Source organism: Malus sylvestris, chromosome 6 (assembly GCF_916048215.2).
Source record: "Malus sylvestris chromosome 6, drMalSylv7.2, whole genome shotgun sequence".
NCBI lineage: Eukaryota > Viridiplantae > Streptophyta > Magnoliopsida > Rosales > Rosaceae > Malus > Malus sylvestris.
The window spans coordinates 23901561-23926059 of NC_062265.1; the positions used below are offsets into that span (position 1 = coordinate 23901561).

At 38.7% G+C, this 24499-nt stretch overlaps 1 protein-coding gene and 1 pseudogene across 2 annotated transcripts; both read left to right on the plus strand.

Moving 5' to 3' along the window:
• The first annotated feature begins 8849 nt into the window (after nt 1-8849).
• On the plus strand, nt 8850-11160 carry LOC126626866 (GDSL esterase/lipase At5g08460). Of its 2 annotated transcripts, none has more exons than XM_050296265.1 (5): nt 8850-9358; nt 9781-9908; nt 10016-10255; nt 10350-10605; nt 10707-11160. In XM_050296265.1, exons 1-5 carry the CDS (start codon nt 9037-9039, stop codon nt 10937-10939), a joined length of 1179 nt encoding a protein of 392 aa, XP_050152222.1. In that variant the 5' UTR covers nt 8850-9036; the 3' UTR covers nt 10940-11160. The 2 variants fall into 2 exon arrangements, with proteins under 2 accessions (XP_050152222.1, XP_050152221.1); XM_050296264.1 differs by having other exon boundaries at nt 8853-9382.
• Nucleotides 11161-22881: 11721 nt separating this feature from the next.
• On the plus strand, nt 22882-24269 carry LOC126627335 (uncharacterized; annotated as a pseudogene).
• The last annotated feature ends 230 nt before the right edge of the window (nt 24270-24499 follow it).

A 24499-nucleotide genomic window follows, 5' to 3' on the forward strand; every position in this document is an offset into this window, starting at 1 on the left:
TTAGTCAGAGGTTGACGAAAGAGTTTTAGTGGGCCTTGAGATTGTGGATGTGACCACTTAAAATGTTCAGATAATTAAGTCTAACCTGAAAGCGGCCCAAGATCGACAAAAGAGTTTAGCAGACAGGCATGCCACTGATCGAGTGTATAAAGTGGGTGATTGGGTGTTTTTGAAGCTGTTGCCTTAGAGAGGTGTTGTTCGGTTCGGAAAGAAAGGAAGGCTGAGCCCTAGGTACATTAGACCTTATATGATCACCGAGAGAGTTGGTGAAGTAGCTTACAGGCTTGAGTTGCCTCTAGAGTTGTCCAAGGTACATGATGTGTTTCATGTTTCGATGCTTGGACATTATGTTTCAGATCCTTCGCATGTGATTCCTCCTCAACCTTTGGAAATCAATCCGGACTTAACTTATGATGAGGAGCCAGTGACAATTTTGGATTGGAAGATAAGGAATTGAGGAACAAGACTGTGCGCCTGGTGAAGGTATTATGGAGAAATCATTAAGTGGAAGAAGCTACTAGGGAGATAGAGGATCGGATGAGAGAGATGTATCCACGCTTGTTTTATGATTATTAGTGGATGTATTTGTTATGTATAATTTCGAGGATGAAATTTTATAAGTTGGGAAGATTGTCACAACCCGTCCCGAAAATATACATTATTTTGTTATCGTTGATGTGAAAAGACGAAAATGCCCTTGAGCGTGGGTGTGTTTGTGTTTTGGGTTAAAAAATTGGGCCAATTATGTTATGTCCTAAATAATTGGAACCAATTGGAACTAAGTTTTTCTTAGTTTGAGATTAGTTGTATTTGGACCACACACACACACATCCACATCCCTTCTCTCTCTCCTCCCATTGAACTCTCTCTCTCTGCAAATTGTACGGACGCAGTCCGTTGACCTCCATTCCTTCACATATCAAGCTTCCAGGATCCACCATTGCATTCCTTGCAAGAGTACGAATCCAACCATACCCTTAGTTGGTTGAATCATCTTTGAAAAATCCAGAAACCATGAGGGCTCCGTCGAAGCACAGTAGCATCGATTCGATTATCGAGGTTTCACTCAATTTTAAGGTTCAGAAAGGTATCTAGTCTCTTTACTTAGTCATTTAGCATGATTTTGGTTGAAGTTTAACGTGAAAAAACCCCAAAAATCGAATCTCCGAGATGGTCACTATTCATCAACTTTTAAACGGAAGGTTTTCATTGAATTTCAGGACCATAGTGAGCTTTAGAACGTCCTCACGATGCTCGGAGTGCAACGTTAAGGTGTTTTGGACATCGGGGAGCAGTAGAACGGAGTTTCACTTTTTAGCCGGATTATCGAACTTTCTCCGGTGAAATGCCGTGAGTTTTAAGGCTTGAAAGTGGTAAGGTTTGGTTTCTTACTTCCTAAGCTTCATTTTGGCTTTTGTTTCATGGAAAATGGTGTAGAAACGAGTGAGAAATCGTCGATTACATGGTTGCCCAGTTTTTTAGCGCCGGTGAGTTTTCCGGCGTCTAGACGAAGAAGATGATGCGCGTGGGGGGCGCGTGGCACCGTGGCCTCCCCGGCGCATAAGGGCGCGCGGGCCCTAGGAAAATTATTTTAAAAATATCTCGACGTCCGCGACGTCGAGTAGATCACTGTGGTATATTCATATACCCAAATTGAGCAATGTATGAGAAGTTATTAGCTAGTTTGGTCTATGTGCTTTAAAATAATGTTTTTATAGTTAATTCCCATATAGGTGAGACTTATTCCGAGGACGAGCGTATCCACGGGCGACTTGGGGGCTACGACCCGTCGACATACCAGTGAGTGGGCTTTTGTTTTCAGTATATAATTATATACTTGATATATTTCCCAGAAATGTGTTTTAAATGAAAGTATGCTTTGAAATAATATGCCAAATGCCTTTATATTCTGAATATATATTTCATAGTTGCATATATATATAGTTGTGGTGCTGTGGAGGCACATGTAAGTTCAGGTAGTTAAGTTTGATTATGTGAACTACGAACGGCTTGATCCCTGTTTAGGGTACGTAGGTAGCCTAACGAAATGTTAAGTGCAGCCATAAAATATATGACATGAAATAAATGAGATATAAGTTTATTTGAAGAATATAGTAGCTTGATGAACATGTTTGGTTGGATCTGAGATGTGACTGAGAAACGATGAGCTCATCAACCTGCACCTCAGGTGATTGCGATTTCATTAGAGAGAGTTGGCACAGGCCTGTAAATTATGTTACCTCCCGCACCATATGCTCACATTGGATCCAATTAGGTGCACAATCTTGTCGTACTGACTACTATAGTTGGTTCAGACTCATAGGTGACTAACGTATTATCGCACAGCTAGTATTGAGAAAGTAAAATTCAGCATAACTGTATCTCACCCAACCTTGTCGTACATACCCTTTTTAGTGGTTTCGACTTATGTGCAATATATTGCCGTATAGGTCATAATAGTGACTCCGGCTAGATTGAGTTGAGCTATGAATTCAGCCGTACAAACTACTGAGGAGTTCCGGCTAACATGTCATACTTCTATGAAATCATTATTACCTGGATTATTACGTATTATATTTTGGCATGGCATACATATGAAAATGATTATGTGAAGCATGAATTGAATGGTTATGATTTCAGATATATATATATATATATATATATATATATGTATATATGCTTACATCTTGATTTTGGGAAAATAATACATGTTTTATAGCGAGAGGTTAGTTATGTTAATAAATGAAATGGTTTTGTAAAACATTTGTTTTTGCCCACTCACGTTTTCTGTTTTGCGCCCCTCCAGGTTTTAAGTAAGATTGTTGTTGGTGGCTAGAGGACGTCGGCAGTTCTAACTCATCCATATAATAGTAGGACATTCCTGGTACTGTATAACTAGTACTTGTCCTACTGGACTGCACCTAGACTTTATGTTCTGACTAGGAGTGTTACTGTTGTACTATACTCCTATCACTTTATGTTTAGAAGTGCACTCTAGTAATCTGGTTTTTAATTGTTCGTATATTTGCTATCTTTATCGCTTTCGCACTGTGCACATGACTACGTCACTCTCACGTGACGGCTAGCATGTCTTGACCTCGGTCGGGGTGTGTCATTTAGGGTTAGGATAATTTGATGAGAGGTTTATCATTGTACCCGGAACATGAAACGAAATACCATACGTCATTAAACAATTGAAGAACTTTTTTTTTAAGTACCTTCAATTATATAATAACATATGATGTTCCGACTAGGAAACCTAAAAATCTCTCTAATTTTAGGAGTAAAAACCGTCAAAGCGCATGTAATTTTAGGATAATTTTAAGAATTTACACCATTGAGCTATTTGTTGTCTCAACAAATACAATTTAGCTCCGTCACTGGTCACACTGATAATAAACGGCAGACATTATTAAGTGAGGGTTGGAATATTATATTGGAACTAAGAAGGATATTTTTACACGAAATAATTTTTGTCACTATAATATTTTAGTAATCGACAATATCTGAAAAATTCTATCAAAGCACAAATAAGTTAAGTGAGTAGTCCACACTTTATTGTATTATTACTATGGTATTATACAACACTACATGAGCATTTAGATGATACATGAATCTTCTTCTTTTTTTATTTTTTATTTTTTTATAAATTAATATTTTAGGCTTCTTCTGAAAAGTGGTTAATTTTTCTTAAGTGTGGTCAAGTTTATCTCTGCATATCATAAATCGGGGATTGAAGTATGGACTATGAACAATATCAATAATATGAACGATGAACCACGAGTTGGTGGTCTAATGATAGAGGTGGATTACGAGAATTTCTTCAAATTACCAACTGAACGTCTTAGGTTCGAAATCCACTACTGGTGTGGAAGCCAGACTTGTGGCCAGGAAAAGGATGAAATGCCTATATGAGTCTTTCCAACCCCCGAAATGGGTGGATAACCATAGCTTACCACCAGTTGTCTTCCTTAAAAAAAAAAATTATATATGAACGATGTATCAACAACATATTCACATATTAATTTTGAGAAAAATATTATAAATTAGGGTAAATTATATTTTATTATTTCAATTTTGGGTCATATAATAAACTCATACCTCTTTTTTTAAACATTGTAATGTCATACATCAACTTACGATTCATTGCAATGCGAAACCTCTGTTAAATTTTCTGTCAATTTGACCGTTAAATAATGACGTGACATGCGCGGGGTCCACTCTCTCACCCAAATTAAAAAAAAAAAATTGGAAAATTACATTTTACGACTTCATCTTTGGGTTACATAACAAACTTGTACCTCATCTTTTAAACATTGTAATGTCATACATCAACTTACGAATTCATTGAAATGTCAGACCTCGATTGCTTGTCCGTCAATTTGTCTGTTAACTGCTGATGTGGTAGGCACGAGGCCCACTCCCTCGCCCACTAGAACTCCAAGTTGTTGACTTGTCCACGGTGAAGTGTGGCTAATCCTATTCACTAATATATCCCATTTGATAAATTGGCAGGTATGGGTATTGATTCGGTTTTTGAACCGGGTAGTGCAGTTCCATTTGTCTTTGCTCAAATTCAGATTTAGATTCACATTTGTCTCGTCTCCGACCTCTCTTTCTTTACCGTTGGATGCTCCTCTGTTTGGGAATTATTTTGCCCCCCACTTTTCTTTCGACTTTCTCTTCAGTTAATGCTTTCTCAACCCCTGCATCTCTTGCTTCATCTGCTGATCTACAAGCGGACTTTCTGACTCTGATGAATTGTTCTCTCTCCGCTCTAAATTGAACATGTTGGCAAGCTTCGATTTCTCTAATTTTTTTAAAGTGGTCGTCGATCGACAATCCTGAATCCGAGTCAGTCTCATCCTCTTTCAATCCCACTTCAAAAACCTTCACCATTTTTGCATAACTCATAAGGTAATAAAAAAGCTTCAAGTTTCAAGTTCTTTTTTTTTTTGTTTGCTCTGAAAATCTTTACGGTTTTTTAGGTTCAGATTTTCTGAGGGAGAGAACAAGGGAAAATGAGGTAGATTGTCTACCCTCCTGTTTAGGTGCCCTTCCCATGCCCTCCTATTTGTGCGGTCACGGTTAAGCCACGTCAACATTTTATATTTTTATTGCTTTTTGTCTTATTATCTCTGTAAAAAAATTATTATACAATGTTGACGTGGTTTAACCGTGACCGCACAAATAAGAGGGGATGAGAAAGGCATCCAAATAGGAGGGCAGACAATCTGCCTCCAAGGGAAAGAGGAAATAGCCGAGGACGGAAGCGAGAGAGGGAGCCACGTGGCGGAAACTGGAAAAAGACAAGAGAAATGGGTGGACATGGAGGATATTTTGGAATCCGGATCCTCTTTGTGAGGATTCCGGTGATCCGTCAATCTTGTCTGTTCATCATACATCATACGGTCATAAATTATTTTAATTATTTTTATTTAAAAATTAAACACAAACAGTATCTGACAAAAACTAACTGCACGATGTACGATGAATAAACATGATTCAGGAATCCCCAGGATCCTCACCAAAAGGATCTGGAGAGGATCCTGTTGGGAGATTTTGGATACACTTAACGAATGCCATTGGCCACACTTCACAGTGGACATATGAGCAACATGGAGTTCCATAAGGTGAGGAAGTGGGTTCCGTGTCTACCACATCAGCAGTTAATAGACAAATTGACCGACAAGGAAACAATGTTTGACATTGCAACGGATTCGTAAGTTGATACATGACATTGCAATGTGTAAAAAATGAGGTATACGTTTGTTATGTGACCCATAATTAAGGTGGTAAAATGTAATTTGCCTTTTTATTTTTGAAAATTTTGTGTGAGGGAGTGTGCCTCGCATCTACCATGTCATCGTTTAATGATTAAATTGACAGAAAATTTGACGGAAGTATGACATTACAATAAATCATAAGTTGAAGACGATGTATGAATTTACTATATGACTCAAAACTGAGGTAGTCTAATGTAATTTACTCTATATATTAAAAAGTACAGTTCCTTTAGTATAATTTGTAATTATGTGGTCGGTTTCTAAATAATTAGTCCACATGTGCACTGTCCACAGACGTGTAATTATCATCACCATAAAGCTAAAGTGTACCAATTTGTCTCTAGCTAGCTTAGCAGAAAGATTAATACGATTTTTAATAACAAATTTTAATCAAAGTAACGTACAAAATTTCACATGGTTTGAGGTTCAAACCCCCTTCCTTAATTATTCTATAAATTTATGTTAATAAGGATTAGGGTCCAATAACCAACTTGATCGCCGGTGAACTCGAATAGGGTCCCCTATTTAATCAGCACTCTTTTGGTTTTTTATCAAATCGTATCTTGATGTTTTTTGGTTCTCATACTTTACAAATATTTGAAGCCATATGCTGAGTTGGAATCCAAAATATAATATATAAAATACAAATTGTTACCAAAGTAATGATAACTTAAGTTTTTTTTTTTTTTTTTGGAAAATATGATAACTTAAGCTTATTTAGCTTAAGCATTGCTTATTCATTTCATCTGGCATTTGTATGCTTGTAAAGGCTAAAGAAGGTAGGATTCCTCGAAAGAATTGGTAGATACATTGAACATGGGATGGGATCCAATTTCTAAAATAATATTGGGATGCCTTTAAGCTAAGTTTGGTATCATTAAGATGTGCTTTGGTGGGTGCAAATTAATCACTTTATATAGTATATTCTACGTTTGCATTGAGATAAGTACTGCAGAAATGGATCAAATTTCCAAAAAATAAAAAATAAAAAAAAATAAAAAAAAACTACGAAAACACTACAAATTCACTTCAGGTCCATCTTTGATTTTTATAATGCATTTCTAAAAATTTAACTTAAGTTTCATAGAACTTTAAAACCACTCGTCCCAGACTCTCAGTGCACTGTAACTCTAAGTATATTAATAAACATACACTATATTGGAGAATAGCTATTGACACTTTAGAAGTCGTATTAATTCATAAATCCTAAAAATATAAAGATAAAATTGCGTTTCAATAGATAAAGCACGACTGCTTTAAAGTGTCAATAATAATTTTTTAAGTGTAATTCTATCAATAAGTTCACAATTTTCATGAAAAGATGTATAAGCGATTTGTTCACTTTGTTGTGCAAATAATTTTACCTTTAATTATAGAACAACATTATAGTCTGTCATGCAACTTAATGCTTGATGTGTGGACCTTTAACTTTCCTCTTTAAATTTATTTGGGGCAAAGCTAATTGGAGTGGTTGCATTATTTTATGATCAGGAAAAAAATATAATTAAAAGTGAGTGTAGGAAGATCATGCTTTATGAGTCGTCTGATTGCATTGTATCATGGCCCTTCATGTGCCAGACAACCCTACACTTCATATCTAAACCCTCACATCAAGAAGCATTACATAAATTGATTTTTGAAGCATGCTCAAAATGCCCACTACTATTGTAGCACCATGATCAATCTCCTCACCCAACTGATATCGAAAGACTCGAGAATTGAAACATAGAACTTGAAAGTATGATAAACGATCTTAATCGCTTGAACTATAAATAGGTTGTGTATTAATTGTTAATGGGTTGTTTATCTCCCCATCCACTTTTTAAAGAAATTTTTAATTACAAGTTTTCTCATTTATAAAATGGCTGATAAAGACTTTAATATATATAACAATAATATTATAATAGGTTGGACGCGAAAAAGTAACATGAGCCCTATATATATAATAATCATAATTGGGTTGTGAAAGGAATAGACAATATGTAAGCCGTATCACCAAAAAAGACATAAAGATAAGGATAAAAGGAATTCTGGAATGAAAAAAGTGTGGATGCACTTTCCAATTTAAAGGGTAAGAAGCTAGCAACTGATGATGATTTAATATTGTTGGTAGTTATTGGAGTGCATAATAATAAGGTTCCCCATAAAACAAAGCTATGCATGTTTATATAGTTCACTAGAACGAACTCACAACTCAATGGGATAATTTTTCACCCAACGGCAGAGCTTTTGGAGTGTCATTTATTTGTAGAGACTTCATTGTTGGTGGGATTATATTATGGGTGAGAAAAATATGCCACTAGAGTGAGTCTTGTACTCTCAAGCAAAAAGGGTGAAACTTCCATAATATCCAAATTGCCCTTCTCCCATTTGTTAACACACTCTATAACAGGTGGGTTGTACCATGTGTCCACATTTTATTTGAGATTAAGAGTGTGTCACCCGTCAGTTTTGACTCTAAATAGCATCACCCAAAAAAATATAAGGGCACCTTTGTTAAGTTCGTAGTAGGATTCTCTTTTCTCTAAAATTTCTTCTCCTCCAATCCTCTCTTATTTGCACGATCATGATTAAGCCGCGTCAACATCTTGTATTGACTTGTTTATAGGAAGAAAAAGAAAAAGAGAAAAATAAGAAAAGAGGAGAGGAGATTTGAAGAAGTGAGAATCCCACTTAGTTCTCGACTTTAAGTGGACATCATTAATTTAAACATTGAAAGGTAGCAGGACTCGTACACATCCTTATTCTTATAGTAAGTAAATGAGAAGTACTATCATGATGACTTGTAACTCAAGTGATGAGGATAAAAAAGACTATTTCCTAGATGCGCTAGAAGATGCCAATATTTTTCATGTAAATTCTTTCAAAAGGAACAAAAAAATCAAGCAGAGGCGTGACTCTCCAGGCCTCACTTGAATTGCTTCAGTCTTCACCCTTGATTAGAGCAAATTCAAGTTAAGAGATTGACTCTTAATTTTTTTATACAATGATGTATATTCATGATAAAAAGCAAAAGAAATGAATGTTGGTAACAAACAAGTTATTCACGATATTTGAATATACGACATCTCACAAAGAAAAATCCCACGATTGCAAAGCCCAGCCCACAAAAACATTTGGGTCAGAGATGAAATCATAAGCCCGTGGTATTCAACCCAATGGCAAGATTGCAACTTGCATTCCGTAACTGCCCCCTTTTACCCGCCAAAACCCCCTCTTCTTCCTCTCTCTCCTTCCAAACGACACAACCATGGCGATCAAGCTTCTTGTTTCTTTGCTCTGCATTTTCATCTCCACCGCCGTTTCGCAACCGTATTCTCCTCCGTATTCCCAAGAACTCATCAATTCCATCAGCCCGATTCTCTCACCTTCTTCTTCTTCATTCCCTCCGGCCCCAACAGCTTCAACCGAGTCATTCCAGACGACTCCCCTCGTCCCGGCGCTCTTCATCATCGGAGACTCCTCCGTCGACTGTGGCACCAACAATTTCCTCGGAACCTTTGCCCGCGCCGACCGCCTCCCCTACGGTCGAGACTTCGATACCCACCAACCCACTGGGAGGTTCTGCAATGGTAGAATCCCTGTCGATTATCTTGGTAAATGTTGCTTCTTTTAACCATTTTCTTGCTTAAATTCTAGTTTTTTCATCTGGGTTTTATCTAATTCTTGATTCATCTGTAAATTTGTATTTATTTTTCTAAGAAATGCAGAGGCTGCGATGATTTTTTAATTTTCTTGGAACCCCAAATGGAAGAAATCTAAAATTCAAGGATTTTGTCACCAATTTTCATTTCTTGAAGGACTTGATTGATTTCTGAGTGTGTTTTCTTGAAAAAATGTTTCTGATGAAGTCAAAACTTTTTTTTTTTGGGTGAAATGTTTAAGTTAAAAATGAAATTTGAGTGTTGAGAATCCATGGAACAAATGTTTCTGATGAAATTTTGTATCAAGATTTTCTCTTTTAAGTGTTTTTATCTGTGGAATTTTGTATCAGCGCTCCGTCTCGGGCTTCCTTTCGTACCAAGTTATCTTGGGCAGAACGGAAGAGTGGAAGAGATGATTCACGGATTGAATTTTGCGTCTGCTGGTGCCGGAATTATATTCACCAGTGGCTCAGAATTGGTATGCCGGAATCATTGTTTCAGCAGTTTTATAAGTCTCTTCAATTAATATGTTTAATTTGGCATTTACGGCTTCTTAATTATAGTACTAATGTAATTTGTTTACAGGGTCAACATGTTTCTTTCACTCAGCAAGTTCAGCAGTTCACAGACACCTATCAGCATTTTATATTAAGTTTGGGAGAGCAAGCTGCAATTGATCTCGTCTCAAATTCGGTGCTTTACATTTCGATTGGAATCAACGACTACATACATTACTATTTGCGTAACGTGTCCAACGTGCAAAATCTGTATCTGCCCTGGGGTTTCAATCAGTTTTTAGCATCCACATTGAGGCAGGAAATTAAGGTGATGATCTCCTAAAGTCCTAATCATACTGAATTATTTTCCCAATCTGGAATTTAACCGATTACTTAGAGATTTTGGTCTTTTGATGGTGCAGAACTTGTACAACATAAATGTGAAGAAGGTGGTAGTGATGGGGCTGGCACCGATAGGCTGTGCGCCTCACTATTTATTTCAGTACAGAGTGAAGGATGGTCAATGTATTGAGGAGATAAACAACATGGTAATGGAGTTCAATTTTGTGATGAGGTATATGATCGAGGAGCTACGTGAAGAGCTTCCCGCTTCCAACATCATCTTCTGCGATGTGTTTGAAGGTTCCATTGATATTATAAAGAACTTTGCACGTTACGGTGAGAGGTTTTTCTAAACTTGTAAATTCCTGTCAGGTACCAAAAAATTTGTTAGAGGTGCCTGCATGCTAATGATGTGTGAATTTTATGATCTTGTTCAGGTTTCAATGAAACTACTGATGCCTGCTGTGGGTTGGGGGAGCACAAGGGTTTTGTCATGTGTTTATCGCCAGATATGGCGTGCAATGATGCTTCTAATCATGTCTGGTGGGATCAGTTCCATCCAACGGATGCAGTCAATGCCATCCTAGCTGATAATGTGTGGAATGGCCTGCATGCGAAAATGTGCTATCCGATGAACTTAGAGGATATGGTAGTATCGAGCTCCTATTGATTCGACAGAGAAGCTGCAGCAATGGTCATACTCTCTATAAAACAAAGATCAAACGGAGAAGCTTCTCGAAATTTTTGGAACTATACTTTCTGCATCAACTGCTTACAAAATTAAATTGTACATTTCAGTATACAAGTGGCATTACTAAATTTTCGACTGATGCAACTAAAAGTGCGTTGTATATTTTTCGCTTTTGGTAATGCAACTAAATTTTCGAAGCTCACACCATCTTCAAACAGACTTTGTGTTTTGCTGTTCCTGAACAATCCTAGCTGAAACTCTTCCAGGAAACGATGCGTAAATTGATACCGAATTACCAAATGAAAATCTTATAACATAAATTTGTAACCATTGTAGATTTAATTAACTAATAGAAGAGATGAAACTTGTTATACAAATTTTTAACCTAATTTACCTTAACCGCTAGAACCGAAGAATGTAAATGTACACGGTAAATTAACAAGTAAATTAAAACCAAATGAAGAAGCTTAATTACAGCAGGTTTGAGAAGCATGAACTGCTAAGTTTTCACATTCAAGTCTCTGCTTCATGCAAACATAGCCCATCCGAAACACTATACGTGAACGAAAAACTGTTCTTCTGCAATGCGAATGCGAACTATGCCGTTGCTCTGATGATTCAATAGCTTTCGACGTAAGAGCTTGCTGGGGCTGTTTTTGTAGTTGTACAATGCGCTTTAGAATAGGGTAGGTCACACATTGTCAGCAAGGAAGCATGTTCCACCCTCACTCTTTATTCCTATTGATCATGGGAGGAAACTAGACGGAGTTAGTGTCGGAAACACGTTTTTAATTAGTAAAATTTGAGTAACAAATCTTGTATGGTTTTTTCAGAGGTGGCATATTACAACTCATGTATAAATTATGATGTCACATATGAAGTTTCCCAAAAGATTTTACTAGCAGAACTTACTGCTTCTGTGCATGCTTCGAAGACTGAATTCAAATCTTATAAATAACAATTACTGAATGAACGATGAAGGTCATTATTTTGTATGGCTTATGTTGAAACAAGTGTTTGCTAATGGAAACGATGACGACATTGCATATGTGCAGATGCTAATGTGACAATTAACTAATAATTCTTTAAGAATTGCATAGATTATTGGTGTGGGTTTGCCAAAATAGAGTTAATTTCTTGATATATTCATCTCCTAGTCGGAGGATTTATATAGGAATACAAGCAATGATGATCATGTATGAAACCAGTACAAGAAGTCATAAAAAACTGCTATGAAACTACTGTCTATATCTAAATTTACTGCTTACAACTACTCTATTAATTACAATGGATTTCATGTCTGATTTCCTAATTCTTTAGTCAACAATGGCTACTTCAGTTAACACTCCCCCTCAAGTTGGTGCATAAATATCTCGAATGCCCAACTTGCTAGGTGAAAGATGAAAAATCCTACTTGACAGTGCCTTCGTTAAAATATCTGCTAGCTGGTCATCACTATTCACATAAGGCAAGTTTATGGTACCATCAACCAACCTTTCCTTAATAGAGTGCCTATCCACTTCAACATGTTCAGTACGATCATGTGAATTGGATTATGAGCAATGCTAATAGCAGCTTTGTTATCACAATAAAAATTTGATGGCTTTGTATAATTGAAACCCAATTCTCTCAACAAAATCTTGAGCAATAACAATTCTTGCACGCCATGTGCCATACCTCTAAATTCAGCTTCAGCATTGGATCTAGCCACTGCATGTTGCTTCTTACTGCACCAAGTAACTAGATTTCCTCCAACAAATGTAAAGTATCCAGAAGTCGATCTGCGATCAATTATTGACCCAGCCCAATCTGCATCAGTGTATCCTTCAACTTCTTGATGTCCATGATTGGAAAATATCAAGCCTTTTCCAGGAGCAAATTTCAAATACCTGAGAATGCGTTGTACAACATCCATGTCGGTTTTACTTGGCCTATGCATAAATTGACTCACCACACTTACATCATAGGCTATGTCAGGTCGTGTATAAGACAAATAAATCAACCTCACAACTAATCTTTGGTATCTTTCCTTGTTAGCCGGAACTTGATCAGGATAGTCTCCCAAACTATGGTTTTGCTAAATTGGTGTGTCTGTAGGTTTACAAGCTAACATCTCAATCTCAGTTAATAAGTCTATAACATATTTCTTTTGATAAAGAAAAATGCCATGCTTTGATCTTGCAACTTCAATACCCAAGAAATATTTCAGAATACCCAAGTCATTCATTTCAAATTCCTTGGCTAGATACTTTCGAAGTTTTTGAATTTCCTCAACATCATTACCTGAAACCACCATATCATCCACATAAACAATTAAGGCTGTAAGTTTACGTCTATCATGCTTAAGAAATAAATATGGTCAACTTGAGTTTGCTTGAATCCATAATTTCTCATTGATTGAGCGAACCTGCCAAACCATGCCCTTGGTGATTGATTCAATCCATACAAGGACTTTCTAGACCTGCATACTTTGCCAATATTGCAAGTGGTAGTGAATCTAGGAGGAAGATCCATGTATACCTCTTCATCCAAGTCTTCATGTAAAATTGCATTTTTCAAATCAAACTGTCGTAAAGGCCACCCTATATTTGCTGCCAATAACATAAGAACCTTGATAGTGTTGATCTTCGCAACCAGAGCAAATGTCTCTTGATAATCAATGTCATAGGTTTGAGTATAACCTTTGGCTACCAATCTACCTTTGTACCTCTCCACCGAACCACCACCTTTATGCTTTACTGTGAACACCCATCTACACCCAACATGTTTCTTGCCTTCAGGAAGTTTAACCAGTTCCCAAGTGGAGTTTTTTCGAAGAGCTTCAATCATAGCTTTTTTCCATTTAGGATTTTTAAGAGCATCCTGTAACTTATTAGGAATTGAGACTGATGACAATTGGTTTGCAAAAGCTATATAAGAGTCTGACAAACGATGAGATGAAACAAAATTAGATATAGGATATTGAATACCCTTTGTAGAAGAATGACCATAACGAATAGGGGGTATCCTTGATTTTCTCGAATAGGATAACGAGAACCCTGAGACTTATGTTGTGGTTCATTTGAATCATTTGGATCAGCACTTAATGAAATCTCATGATTGGACTCATCAAATATAGTAGGTTGAAGAGAGGGAGAATAAGTAGTTACCTCAGGATAATTCGTGCGAGTAGCAGCTGATTGCTTAGAGAGTTGGTCAATGAGGGGATCTGTCTGTGGGTGGTCTATCTCATCATCCACCTTTTCTTTTTCTTTTCCTTTATCTCCCTTTTTTCTTGTCCTCTCATACACCTTCAATATTTTTCCACTCTTTGCCTCATCATTAGGAAAATTTGCACCATCACTAGCATCAGACAAGTATTCATCTTAAAAATGCATACCACCAATGTCAAGTGGCAACTGCTCTTCCTCCTTACTCCCTATCTCCCCCTGAAGAGAAATGGCCAAATCTCCCTCTGAAAAATAAGCCTCTTGTTCCCAAAATGTAACATCCACAGAGACTAAAAATTTCCCATTGGGAGGATAGTAGCATCGATACCCTTTATAAGTAGCAGAATAGCCAATAAACATACATTTGATGGCTCTAGGATCCAACTTATCACGATTTTGCATGTGGATGTGGACATAGCAGACACAACCAAACACTTTTGGAGGAATATGAAGGGGTGAAGGAACATAATGATATTGGGAAAGGGTTTGGATAGGTGTTTGAAATTGGAGAGCACGTGATGGCATGCTATTGATAAGAAAAACAGCTGTGTGAATGACATCACCCAAAAAACGTATAGGAAAATGCATAGAAAAACATAAAGATCGAGTCACATCTAAGAGGTGACGATTTTTACGTTTTGCTATACCGTTATGTTGAGGAGTATGTGGACAAGATGTTTGTTGAATGATACCTTTTTGAAAAAAATGTTCCAAGTCCATAATTCAAATACTCTTTCCCATTGTTAGATCGAACAACTTGAATTTTAGCATTAAATTGGGTTTGAATCATTTGATGAAAGATTGGAAAAATAGACATAACCTCACTCTTACTTTTTAGTAAGTATACCCAAGAAACTCGAGTGCAGTCATCAATGAAAGAGACAAAGTATTTAGCACCAATATAAGTAGGAATATGAAATGGTCTCCAAACATCAGAATGAATAAGAGAGAAAGGAACATCACTTTTATTGGAACTTAAAGGAAATGAGACACGATGATTTTTAGAAAAGATGCAAGTTTCACAATGGAAATCAGAAACCTTGACTTTAGAAAATAAAGAAGGGAATAGATATTGCAGGTGCTGAAAGGAAGGATGTCCCAATCTTTTGTGCCATAACCAATTTTTTCAGAAGCTTCAAATTGTTTAGCCTCTACTTGATAATTGTAACTTGTCTTCTTACAATCTGGTGGTATGTCCAAGTAATATAAACCTCCCCTCTCTCTACCATGACCAATCAACGCTTTCGTTCGAATATCCTGAAACCAACAATGGGTAGGAGAAAAGATGGCAAGACAGTTTAGTTGATTTGTAAGTTTACCAATGGAAAGCAAATTGTGAGAAAGATTAGGAACATGTAAAACAGATGAGAGAGATAGGCATGGTGTTAATGAGATGGGGCCTGCTCCAAGCACTGGAGTGGAAATACCATTAGCAACCTTAACAGTATTTAAAGGTGGAGTAGTGTGAGAAGCAAACCATGAAGAGTTATTGGTCATATGGTCAGAAGCCCCTGAATCAATGATCCAAGGTTTATTTGGAGCACCAAATGTGGTGTTCAAGGCAAAACCAAAGTTACCTGCGTCGACTAAGGAAGTGGAAGCAGTAGTAGAAGAAACTGAGTGAGCAGTTGATCTACTCGAGGCACAGAAGGCGTTGGTGTAGTCAGGTGTGCTTGTGATCCAACAATGCTTTTTGTTGATGCACAAAATCAGTAGGGACTTTGGTACAACAGAAAGTGTTAAGTTTGTGACCTTCGTTAGATTACTCCGGTCACTAGTGTGGATAAGTAAGTAAATGGATAGGGACAGGGAAGCAAACACAAGATGTATGTGGTTTACCCAGATTGGCTACGTCCACGGAGTAGATGAGTTCTCATTAATTGTGAAGGGTTACACAAGTACATAGGTTCAAGCTCTCCTTTAGTGAGTACTAGTGAATGATGTAGTACAAATGACATTAGGAAATATTGTGAGAGAATGATCGTTATATATAGAAGAGAGTTTCTAGTTTCATTCTGACATTGACACGTGTCGTGTTGTGATGGCTTCTGATGTTGACACGTGTCGCGCTATGATTGGCTTCTGATGTCGACACGTGTCGCGTTGTGATTGGCCTCCTGGTTGGAGGGAAACTCTTCTGGGTCCTTGACGGTATAACGTTGATTGGTGCTCAGTAGTTTCGGGATTGGTCAAGTATGGTACAAACAGTGCTCCCCTAAGTTCCCGAGTGAGGGAAGCTCCTCGGTTGGGGACTTGCAAGATCCAAGCCATTGAGTAATCACGAAACTTCTAAGTACCGAAGTGTGGTATCATTTTCACTTGCCTTATCTGTCTCATACGTAAATGTGCCATCTTCTTTGGAAGTACTTTTCCTCCATCCATGGGTGGTACCTTTAACCGATGAAGATGCACAAGGTAATGTATCAATTTCACTTGAAGCTTACTTGTAGTTTCGGGCTTGGTCAAGTGCGATACAAAACCCTATAGTAGGAGTTCCCCAAGTCGCCGAGCTAGGAGATTTGCCGAAAGAGGTAACAGACAAGGTAAGCAATCAGACTTCCAAGCAAGCAACCTGGATCGAAGGTTCGACTTCGGCTTCCGGTTGATTGTTCTCATTCTCTTTGTGTCGTAAACAGCAACAAGGATAATGAGAAGCAAATGGAGAAGAGATGATATGAGATACTTTTGCTTTTGAAGAAGTAACTTTCCATATGCTTATTCTTAAACTGGCTGAAGATGAGTATAAGGCCGACTCAAGAATTTGAGGGTCAAAACAAGTCCATCAAATCAAAAGTGCGTTCGACCTTGATGATATGGGATACTTTTGCTGTTGACGAAGGAGTGGATGAATCGGCACGTGTTCTGTTGCGCTTGTCTCCACATGCTTCCTTGTATCATTCTCACTTGCCCTATCTGTTCCTCAAGCAGATGTGGTATCTTTTCTGGAAGCATAAGATGTTGAAGATGAGTACTCGAAAGCAATGCCAGGTAAGTAGTCAGGCAAGGGGTTCCAAGCAGTCAGTTCCTAACTGGAAGCTTGATTCAAAGTGCTGACTGATTGTTCTCTTTCTCCTTGTCTTGCAGGTAAGAACAAGGGCAAAGAAAAAGAGAGAGAAAAAGCATGATATGGGATACTCTTGCTTTTGACCATGATAATATGAGATACTCTTGCTCTGGTGTGGCTAGTTTGCATATGTATTATTTGGGGAGGGGGAAGAAAGCTGAGTATTTCGAGAGGCTTCGTTGGGAGTGCCCTCTCAGATATGAGGAAGGGTTAAGCATTTTTGTAGGTCTGCCTGTCCGTGGAGGATAGATGTCGACATATATAGGAGTCTCCCTAACAACAAGTAGTAATGCTATTCCTTTACCCTTCTTGGTCGTAGTAATGTAGTGGGAGCTGCAAGCTTCACGTGTTTTAACTTTGTCAGAGCACTTTGAAAAAGTGGTATGTGGTATCTGGAAAGTTGATGTTGCGTGTGAAGATTGCAGACAAGCTTTATCTAAGGAAATCTGGCTCTCGAAGTTCAGATAGCGATGCCTCTTTGGTTTTCGAACAAGCAATCCTGTCGGGGATTTGGCTCTTGAGATTCGAAGAACGGTGCCTCTTCGATTTTTGAGAAAGCAATCCTGTTGGGAGTCTGGCTCTTGAGATTCGGAGAGCAGTGCCTCTTCGATTTTTGAGAAAGTAATCCTGTTGGGAGTCTGGCTTTCAAGATTTAGAAGGCGGTGCCTCTTTGATTTTTGAGCAAGTAATAATGCTATTCATTTACCCTTCTTGGTCATAGCAATGTAGTGGGAGCTACAAGCCTCACATGTTTTAACTTTGTCATAGCGCTTTGAAAAAGTGGCTGTGGTATCTGGAAAGCTGATGTTGCGTGTGAAGATTGCAGACAAGCTTTATCCAAGGAAATCTGGCTCTCGAAGTTTGGAGAGCGGTGCCTCTTCGGTTTTCGAACAAGCAATCCTGTCGGGGATCTGGCTCTCGAGATTCAGATAACGGTGCCTCTTCGATTTTTGAGAAAGCAATCATGTTGGGAGTCTGACTTTTGAGATTCAGATAGCAGTGTCTCTTTGATTTTTGAGAAAGTAATCCTGTTGGGAGTCTGGCTTTCGAGATTCAAAGAACGGTGCCTCTTTGATTTTTAAGAAAGCAATCCTGTTGGGAGTGTTTTCTCGAATGTGAGTAAAGGTTAGGCATTTTTGCCAGTCTGCCTTGCCACGGAGCACCGAGGTTGACACACATTGGGACTTTCTAGTTATCAAGCAGTTGTGCTATTCCTTTACCCTTGTGGGTAATAGTAAGGTAGCTGGATCTTCAAAATTTATGTGTATAAACTTTGTCAGAGATCTTTGGCAAAGTTATAAGTGGTACCCGATGAGCTGATGTTGCGTGTGGAAAGTGGTGTTTCTTCGAAATCTGGAGAGTGGTGCCTCTTCGATTTTTGAACCAACGGCCATGTTGCCCTTTCTTTTATAAGGGCACCAATTGTGTGCAAGAAGTACATTCAGAGAGTTATTGCTTGTAGGAATTTTCCCCTTACTTCAGAGATTTATTGCACCTCATTTCTCCTTCATCATTTCTAAGAATGTCTGGCCCATCCGACCGTCGTTTTGACTTGAACTTTGGTGAAGAGGCAGCAATGCCTTCTCAAGACAACATATGGCGCCCATCCTTCTTATCTCCTACTGGTCCTCTTACCGTTGGGGACTCTGTGATGAAGAATGATATGACCGCTACGGTGGTGGCCAGGAATCTTCTCACTCTCAAAGATAACATACTATTTTCCAAACGGTCTGATGAGTTGGCTATTAAGGATTATCTGGCTCTCAGTGTTCAGTGTGCAGGTTCTGTGTCTAATATAGCCCAACGCCTATTTGCTCGAACCCGCCAAGTTAAATCATTGGCGGCTGAAGTGATAAGTCTCAAACAGGAGATCAGAAGGCTCAAGCATGAGAATAAACAGTTGCACATGCTTACACATGACTATGCTACAAACATGAATAGGAAGCTCGACCAGCTGCAGGAATCTGATGGTCAAATTTTACTTGATCATTAGAGGTTTATGGGTTTGTTCCAAAGGCATTTATTGCCTTCGTCTTCTGGGGCTGTACCGCGTAATGAAGCTTTAAATGATCAACCTTCGGTGCCTCCTCCTTCTGGGGTTCTGCCTAGTACTGAGGTTCCAAATAATCACCATCTGGTGCCTCCTCTTTTTGGGGCTCTGCCGACTGCTGAGACCTCTCCTGAGCAACCTTTATGAAGGCTCCCTCTTGTTTGTTTATTTTGATTCATGTATATGTACATATTTGTAACTTATCGGAGATATCAATAAACAAGCTTTGCTTCATTTCAACATATTGTGTTAAATACACCAAGGCCTTCTTCACTAAGTTCTTTGAATTTTTCATTTTGTTGAAGCTTGTATGTTGAAGCTTTGTGAGTGAAACATGTAGGTTGAGGTAGTGCTCCCTTAATTTCCCGAGTGAGGAAAACTTCTCGTTTGGAGACTTGAAAAATCAAAGTCACTGAGTGGTCGTGAGACTTCCGAGTATCAAGGTGCAGTAGCATATGGTAGGAGTCCTCCAAGTCTCCGGTCGAGGGAGTTGACAAATGAGGCATTTCCTTTCTAAGTGGTAGCCCAAAACTCTTTCTTCATATATATTTGTTATGAAAGTTGTTAGGCCTAAAGAAGAGAAGGCCTAGGCAATTTTTTTTATTTTTTTTTCGAATTTTTTTATATTTTATTTTTGAATTTCCAAATTTTTAAATTTTCAACTTTCCGAAAAAAAATAAATTAAATATATATATATATATATATATATTTTTTTTTTTTTAAAGCTTTGTAGGTGAAGCTTTGGTGTTTAAGCTTTGAGGTTGAAGCTTTGTTGGGCACCATGAATTGATTTTGCTTCACACTATCTTGATTAAGATAGTGTGAAGCTTTTGTAGGTGAAGCTTTTGTGGGTGAAGCTTTTGTCAGTGAAGCTTTTGTGAGTCAAGCTTTTGTAGGTGAAGCTTTTGTGCGTCAAACTTTTAGGGGTCAAGCTTTTGTGGGTGAAGCTTTTGTAGGTCAAACTTTGTTGGGCACCATGAATTGATTTTGCTTCACACTATCTTGATCAAGATAGTGTGAAGCTTTTGTAGGTGAAGCTTTTGTGTTGAAGCTTTGTAGGTGAAGCTTTGGAGTTGAAGCTTTTATTGGGTACCATGAATTGATTTTGCTTCACACTATCTTGATCAAGATAGTGTGAAGCTTTTAAGAATTTGTTGTCCTCCATTGATGAAGCTTTTGTGGGTGAAGCTTTGTAGGTGAAGCTTTGGAGTTGAAGCTTTTGTTGGGTACCATGAATTGATTTTGCTTCACACTGTCTTGATCAAGATAGTGTGAAGCTTTTGAGAATTTGTAGTTGTCCTCCATTGATGAAGCTTTTGTGTTGAAGCTTTGTAGGTGAAGCTTTAAGGTTGAAGCTTTGTTGGGCACCATGAATTGATTTTGCTTCACAATATCTTGAAGATAGTGTGAAGCTTTTGAGAGTTGTGGTTGAACTCCTTTGATGAACCTCTTGTTGGCACCATAAATTGGTTTTGCTTCACACTGTCTTGATCAAGAGTGTGTGAAGCTTTTGAGAGTTGTTCTTGTCCTCCATTGATGAAGCTCTTGTTGGCACCATAAATTGGTTTTGCTTCACACTGTCTTGATCAAGAGTGTGTGAAGCTTTTGAGAATTGTAGTTGCCCTTCATTGATGAAGCTTTTGTTAGCACTATAATTTGGTTTTGCTTTACACTGTCTTGATCACGAGTGTGTGAAGCTTTTGAGAGTTGTGGTTGAACTCATTTGATGAAGCTCTTGTTGGCACCATAAATTGGTTTTGCTTCACACTGTCTTGATCAAGAGTGTGTGAAGCTTTTGAGAATTGTGGTTGCCCTCCATTGATGAAGCTCTTATTGGCACCATAAATTGGTTTTGCTTTACACTGTCTTGATCAAGAGTGTGTGAAGCTTTTAAAAATGGTGGTTGCCCTCCATTGATGAAGCTCTTGTTGGCACCATAAATTGGTTTTGCTTTACACTGTCTTGATCAAGAGTGTGTGAAGTTTTTGAGAATTGTGGTTGAACTCATTTGATAATGCTCTTGTTGGCACCATAAATTGATGAAGCTAATGTGTTCACCTTTTTTTTTTTTTTTTTTTTTTTGAGGGGGAGAGGGGGTGCTGCAAGTTTGAAATTTGAAAACTCCCTAGCTTGTGTGGAAGTTTGAAGACTTTCCATGTGGGGTTTTCTCATGGTTTGAATTTTGAATTTTGAATTTCTTTGGCCATGTTGAACCCTATAAGAATGAGAAGTTTTCACTCTTTTCATTGTCTTCATTTGATCATTTTGTAGTGATTTTTGGAGATAGAGTGCTCTTATAGTTGAGAGGGGTTCCGACATTGCTTTGCACCATCTTCAAGTTGGTAATCTTCTCCACTAGATCACATGCTTTCATTCTTGTTGAATTGTTTGAGTGTTCATGTATTTGGTTGAGAACATAATGAACTGATTGAGCTTTTCTCCACGCCCTAGGAACTTCCTTATGTTTCGATCTTTCATGTGGTGATAGAGTTTGTTTCTGTTTGTTGTAAATGTCAGAGTTTGGAAGTCCTAGTGATGGGGGCTCCCCTAACTCTAACTCTAGGTTTGAGCTTGCAATGTTGGAGTCTTCAGGGCCTTTGTTGGAGTTTTGTACAAAAAATTCAAGATTGGGTGATCCTCGCAATTGCCAAGCCTTAGCCAATATTGGTTCTTCCTCCTTAATGTCAGTGGGTGAGAGGGTTGTTTGTGACGCCATACCCATATTTCGCTTTGAGTTCACAGCAGACCATTTAGTGCAAAACTTGTTAGATAGCGAAAAGCAGCTTAAGGCCCTAAGGCAGTCATGTAGTATCCCCCGTAGTGTAGGAATGCGTTTGGTGCATCATGAAGAATTGTCCTCTAAACCACCCAAGGGTCATGTTATGTTCTATACCCAGATATTATTAACTTTAGGGGTGAAGCTGCCTTTGCACCCGTGGTTGCAACGGATGCTGTCTTTCTTTGGATATGCGCCTGGGCAACTCTACCCTGGTTTTTGGGATACCTTGATCAGGTTTTATATTATTTGGATGGAATGCGGGTTAGGTGAGCCTTCTTTTCATCAATGGCGCTACTGCTATAAAATGCGCCTGGTGAAAGCATGCACTGGGTATGCCTAGTGTGCATGTCGGAGTGAGAGAGAGCGTATTGTCTTTGGTAAGAAAAAGGCGTACTGCACTTGGAAAAACCGTTGGTGCCTTCTTTATAATGATTGGGAGTATGCTAAAGGTGTCACGCCTGAGCGACGTGTTCCTACTCATTTCTAGACTGTAGGTTGTAATGTATCCATTGTTTGCATTATTTGCTATTTGTTGTGATTTTCTTTTGCTTCTAACATTTTTTCTTCGTGCAGTGACACGAGGGACCATCAAGCTGTCTGGACGGGAGCTAGCTGACATAGAGAAGGTGTTGAGGGTGCCCAAAGAGGATAGACATTTGGGCAAGCTACGACCCTTATTAGAGACGAGCAAGTAAGTTGTGTCTTTCATTTCGCCCCCTCTTTCTTTTACAAAGTTGCATTCCTTACTTTGATTTTTCTTGTTCAGTGGAGAAAGTGGGCAAGAAAGGGGAGACTAACGCCAAGAAAGGGAAAGCACCCATGTTAGTTCCCCTATACGACATTTTGTTTCACAAGGGAGCTCGTAAGCATCGGGTGGGGCCAACCCTTAAACCTAAGTCGCAAGAGGAGGTTCTCAAGATTGCTGCCTCAAAGAAGGCTGAAGCTGAGGTCATCGGGTGTGCTGCTACCATAGTTGCAAGGGATGAGAGACGACTATTGCCTCCTCTTCCTATCATCAATCCCATATTTCCTCCAACCATGAGTCTACTGACCAAGAAGGTGGCCCTAGTTATAGCCGTAAGAGAAAATACAAGGAAGAGGTTGGCAGCATTCATTGGAAGGACTTGAAGGTTGCCATGCAGCCAAGTAGTTTTAGGTATGTCAATAATTGCCTGGTAGGACGTCGATCCACTGTTGATGAGCTTGGCGAGCCGCTAGATGATAACGAATCAGATCATGACCAGATGATGAGGCTATCTTCTTATGTAAGTGTTACTTTGTCATTTCTTTGCTTTCTCCCCTTTTTTTCCTGGTAGTGATGATTATCTTGTCATGTAGGTCATGACCGAGTACAATGACAGATTACGAGAAGTCGAGCGGTACAAGGCAAAGTTTAAAGAGAACAAACAGCTTGTGAATGACGCTAGAAAAATGAGCAAAGCTTTGGCTGATGCCATTCGCCTTAAGGATGAAAACTTTGAGAGTTTGAAGAGGCGGAATGGTGAGAACGTGAGGCTCAAGAAACAATTGGAAGCGACTAAGGAACAGTTGGAGACAACCATCCTTGAGGTTTCCAAGGTTAAAGGGGAGTTGGATAGTGCCTTGGTTGAGGTTTCTAGGCTAAAGATGAGTATCCCAACTGAGAGGGATGCTGCTGTGCAGGAGTTCTTAGGTTCCCAGGCCCTTCACGATGCTTTTAGACCTCACTGCATCCGAGCGGCTAATTTTGAGAAAAGGAAATTGATGGCCTTCATTGAGTGTTACGACAATGGAAGCATTATCCGAAAGTACCGTGATGAGATGGATGAGTACTGACAAAAGGGTGAAGCCTTCGTCCTCGTAGTTGATCCTAATAGTGATGATGACTCTGATAATGAGGCTAGTATCAGTGAGCAGTCTCAGGAGAGTGAGGATGGTCCTGGAGATGCTGAGGAATGTGGTGATGACGATGGGGTTGAAACACAGAGTGATATTGTCAGGGGTTTGGCCTCAGATGAGGATGACTCGTAGTGCCCTCTCTTTCTGCATGTACTCTGAATGTACGAGTTTGTTGTTTGTGTGGCATGTGCCATGTACTCTGGATGTACTAGTTTGTTGTTTGTGTGGCATGTGCCATGTACTCTGGATGTACTAGTTTGTTGTTTGTGTGGCATGTGCCATGTACTCTGGATGTACTAGTTTGTTGTTTATGTGGCTTGTACCATGTACTTTGGATGTACTAGTTTGTTATTTGTGTGGCATGTGTAATGTACTCTGGATGTACTAGTTTTTTGTTAATTACCAAGTATTTGCACTATCATTGATGAATGCCTGGCTATGTTTGAGTAAATCCTTTGTTTAGATATAAGCCATAACTTGGATGTACTAGTTCTGTCTAGTACTGTTTGTTTATTTGTATAGTCTTGTTGACATATACTTAGACTTGATTTCCTGTTGG

Bases quoted from the DNA above. Each gene is read 5' to 3' on its own strand.
- LOC126626866 (XM_050296264.1), top strand. From the start codon at position 9,037: ATGGCGATCAAGCTTCTTGTTTCTTTGCTCTGCATTTTCATCTCCACC. The intron at 10,256-10,349 runs GTGATGATCTCC...TTGATGGTGCAG, and splicing joins CATTGAGGCAGGAAATTAAG to AACTTGTACAACATAAATGT. The intron at 10,606-10,706 runs GTGAGAGGTTTT...GATCTTGTTCAG, and splicing joins AAAGAACTTTGCACGTTACG to GTTTCAATGAAACTACTGAT.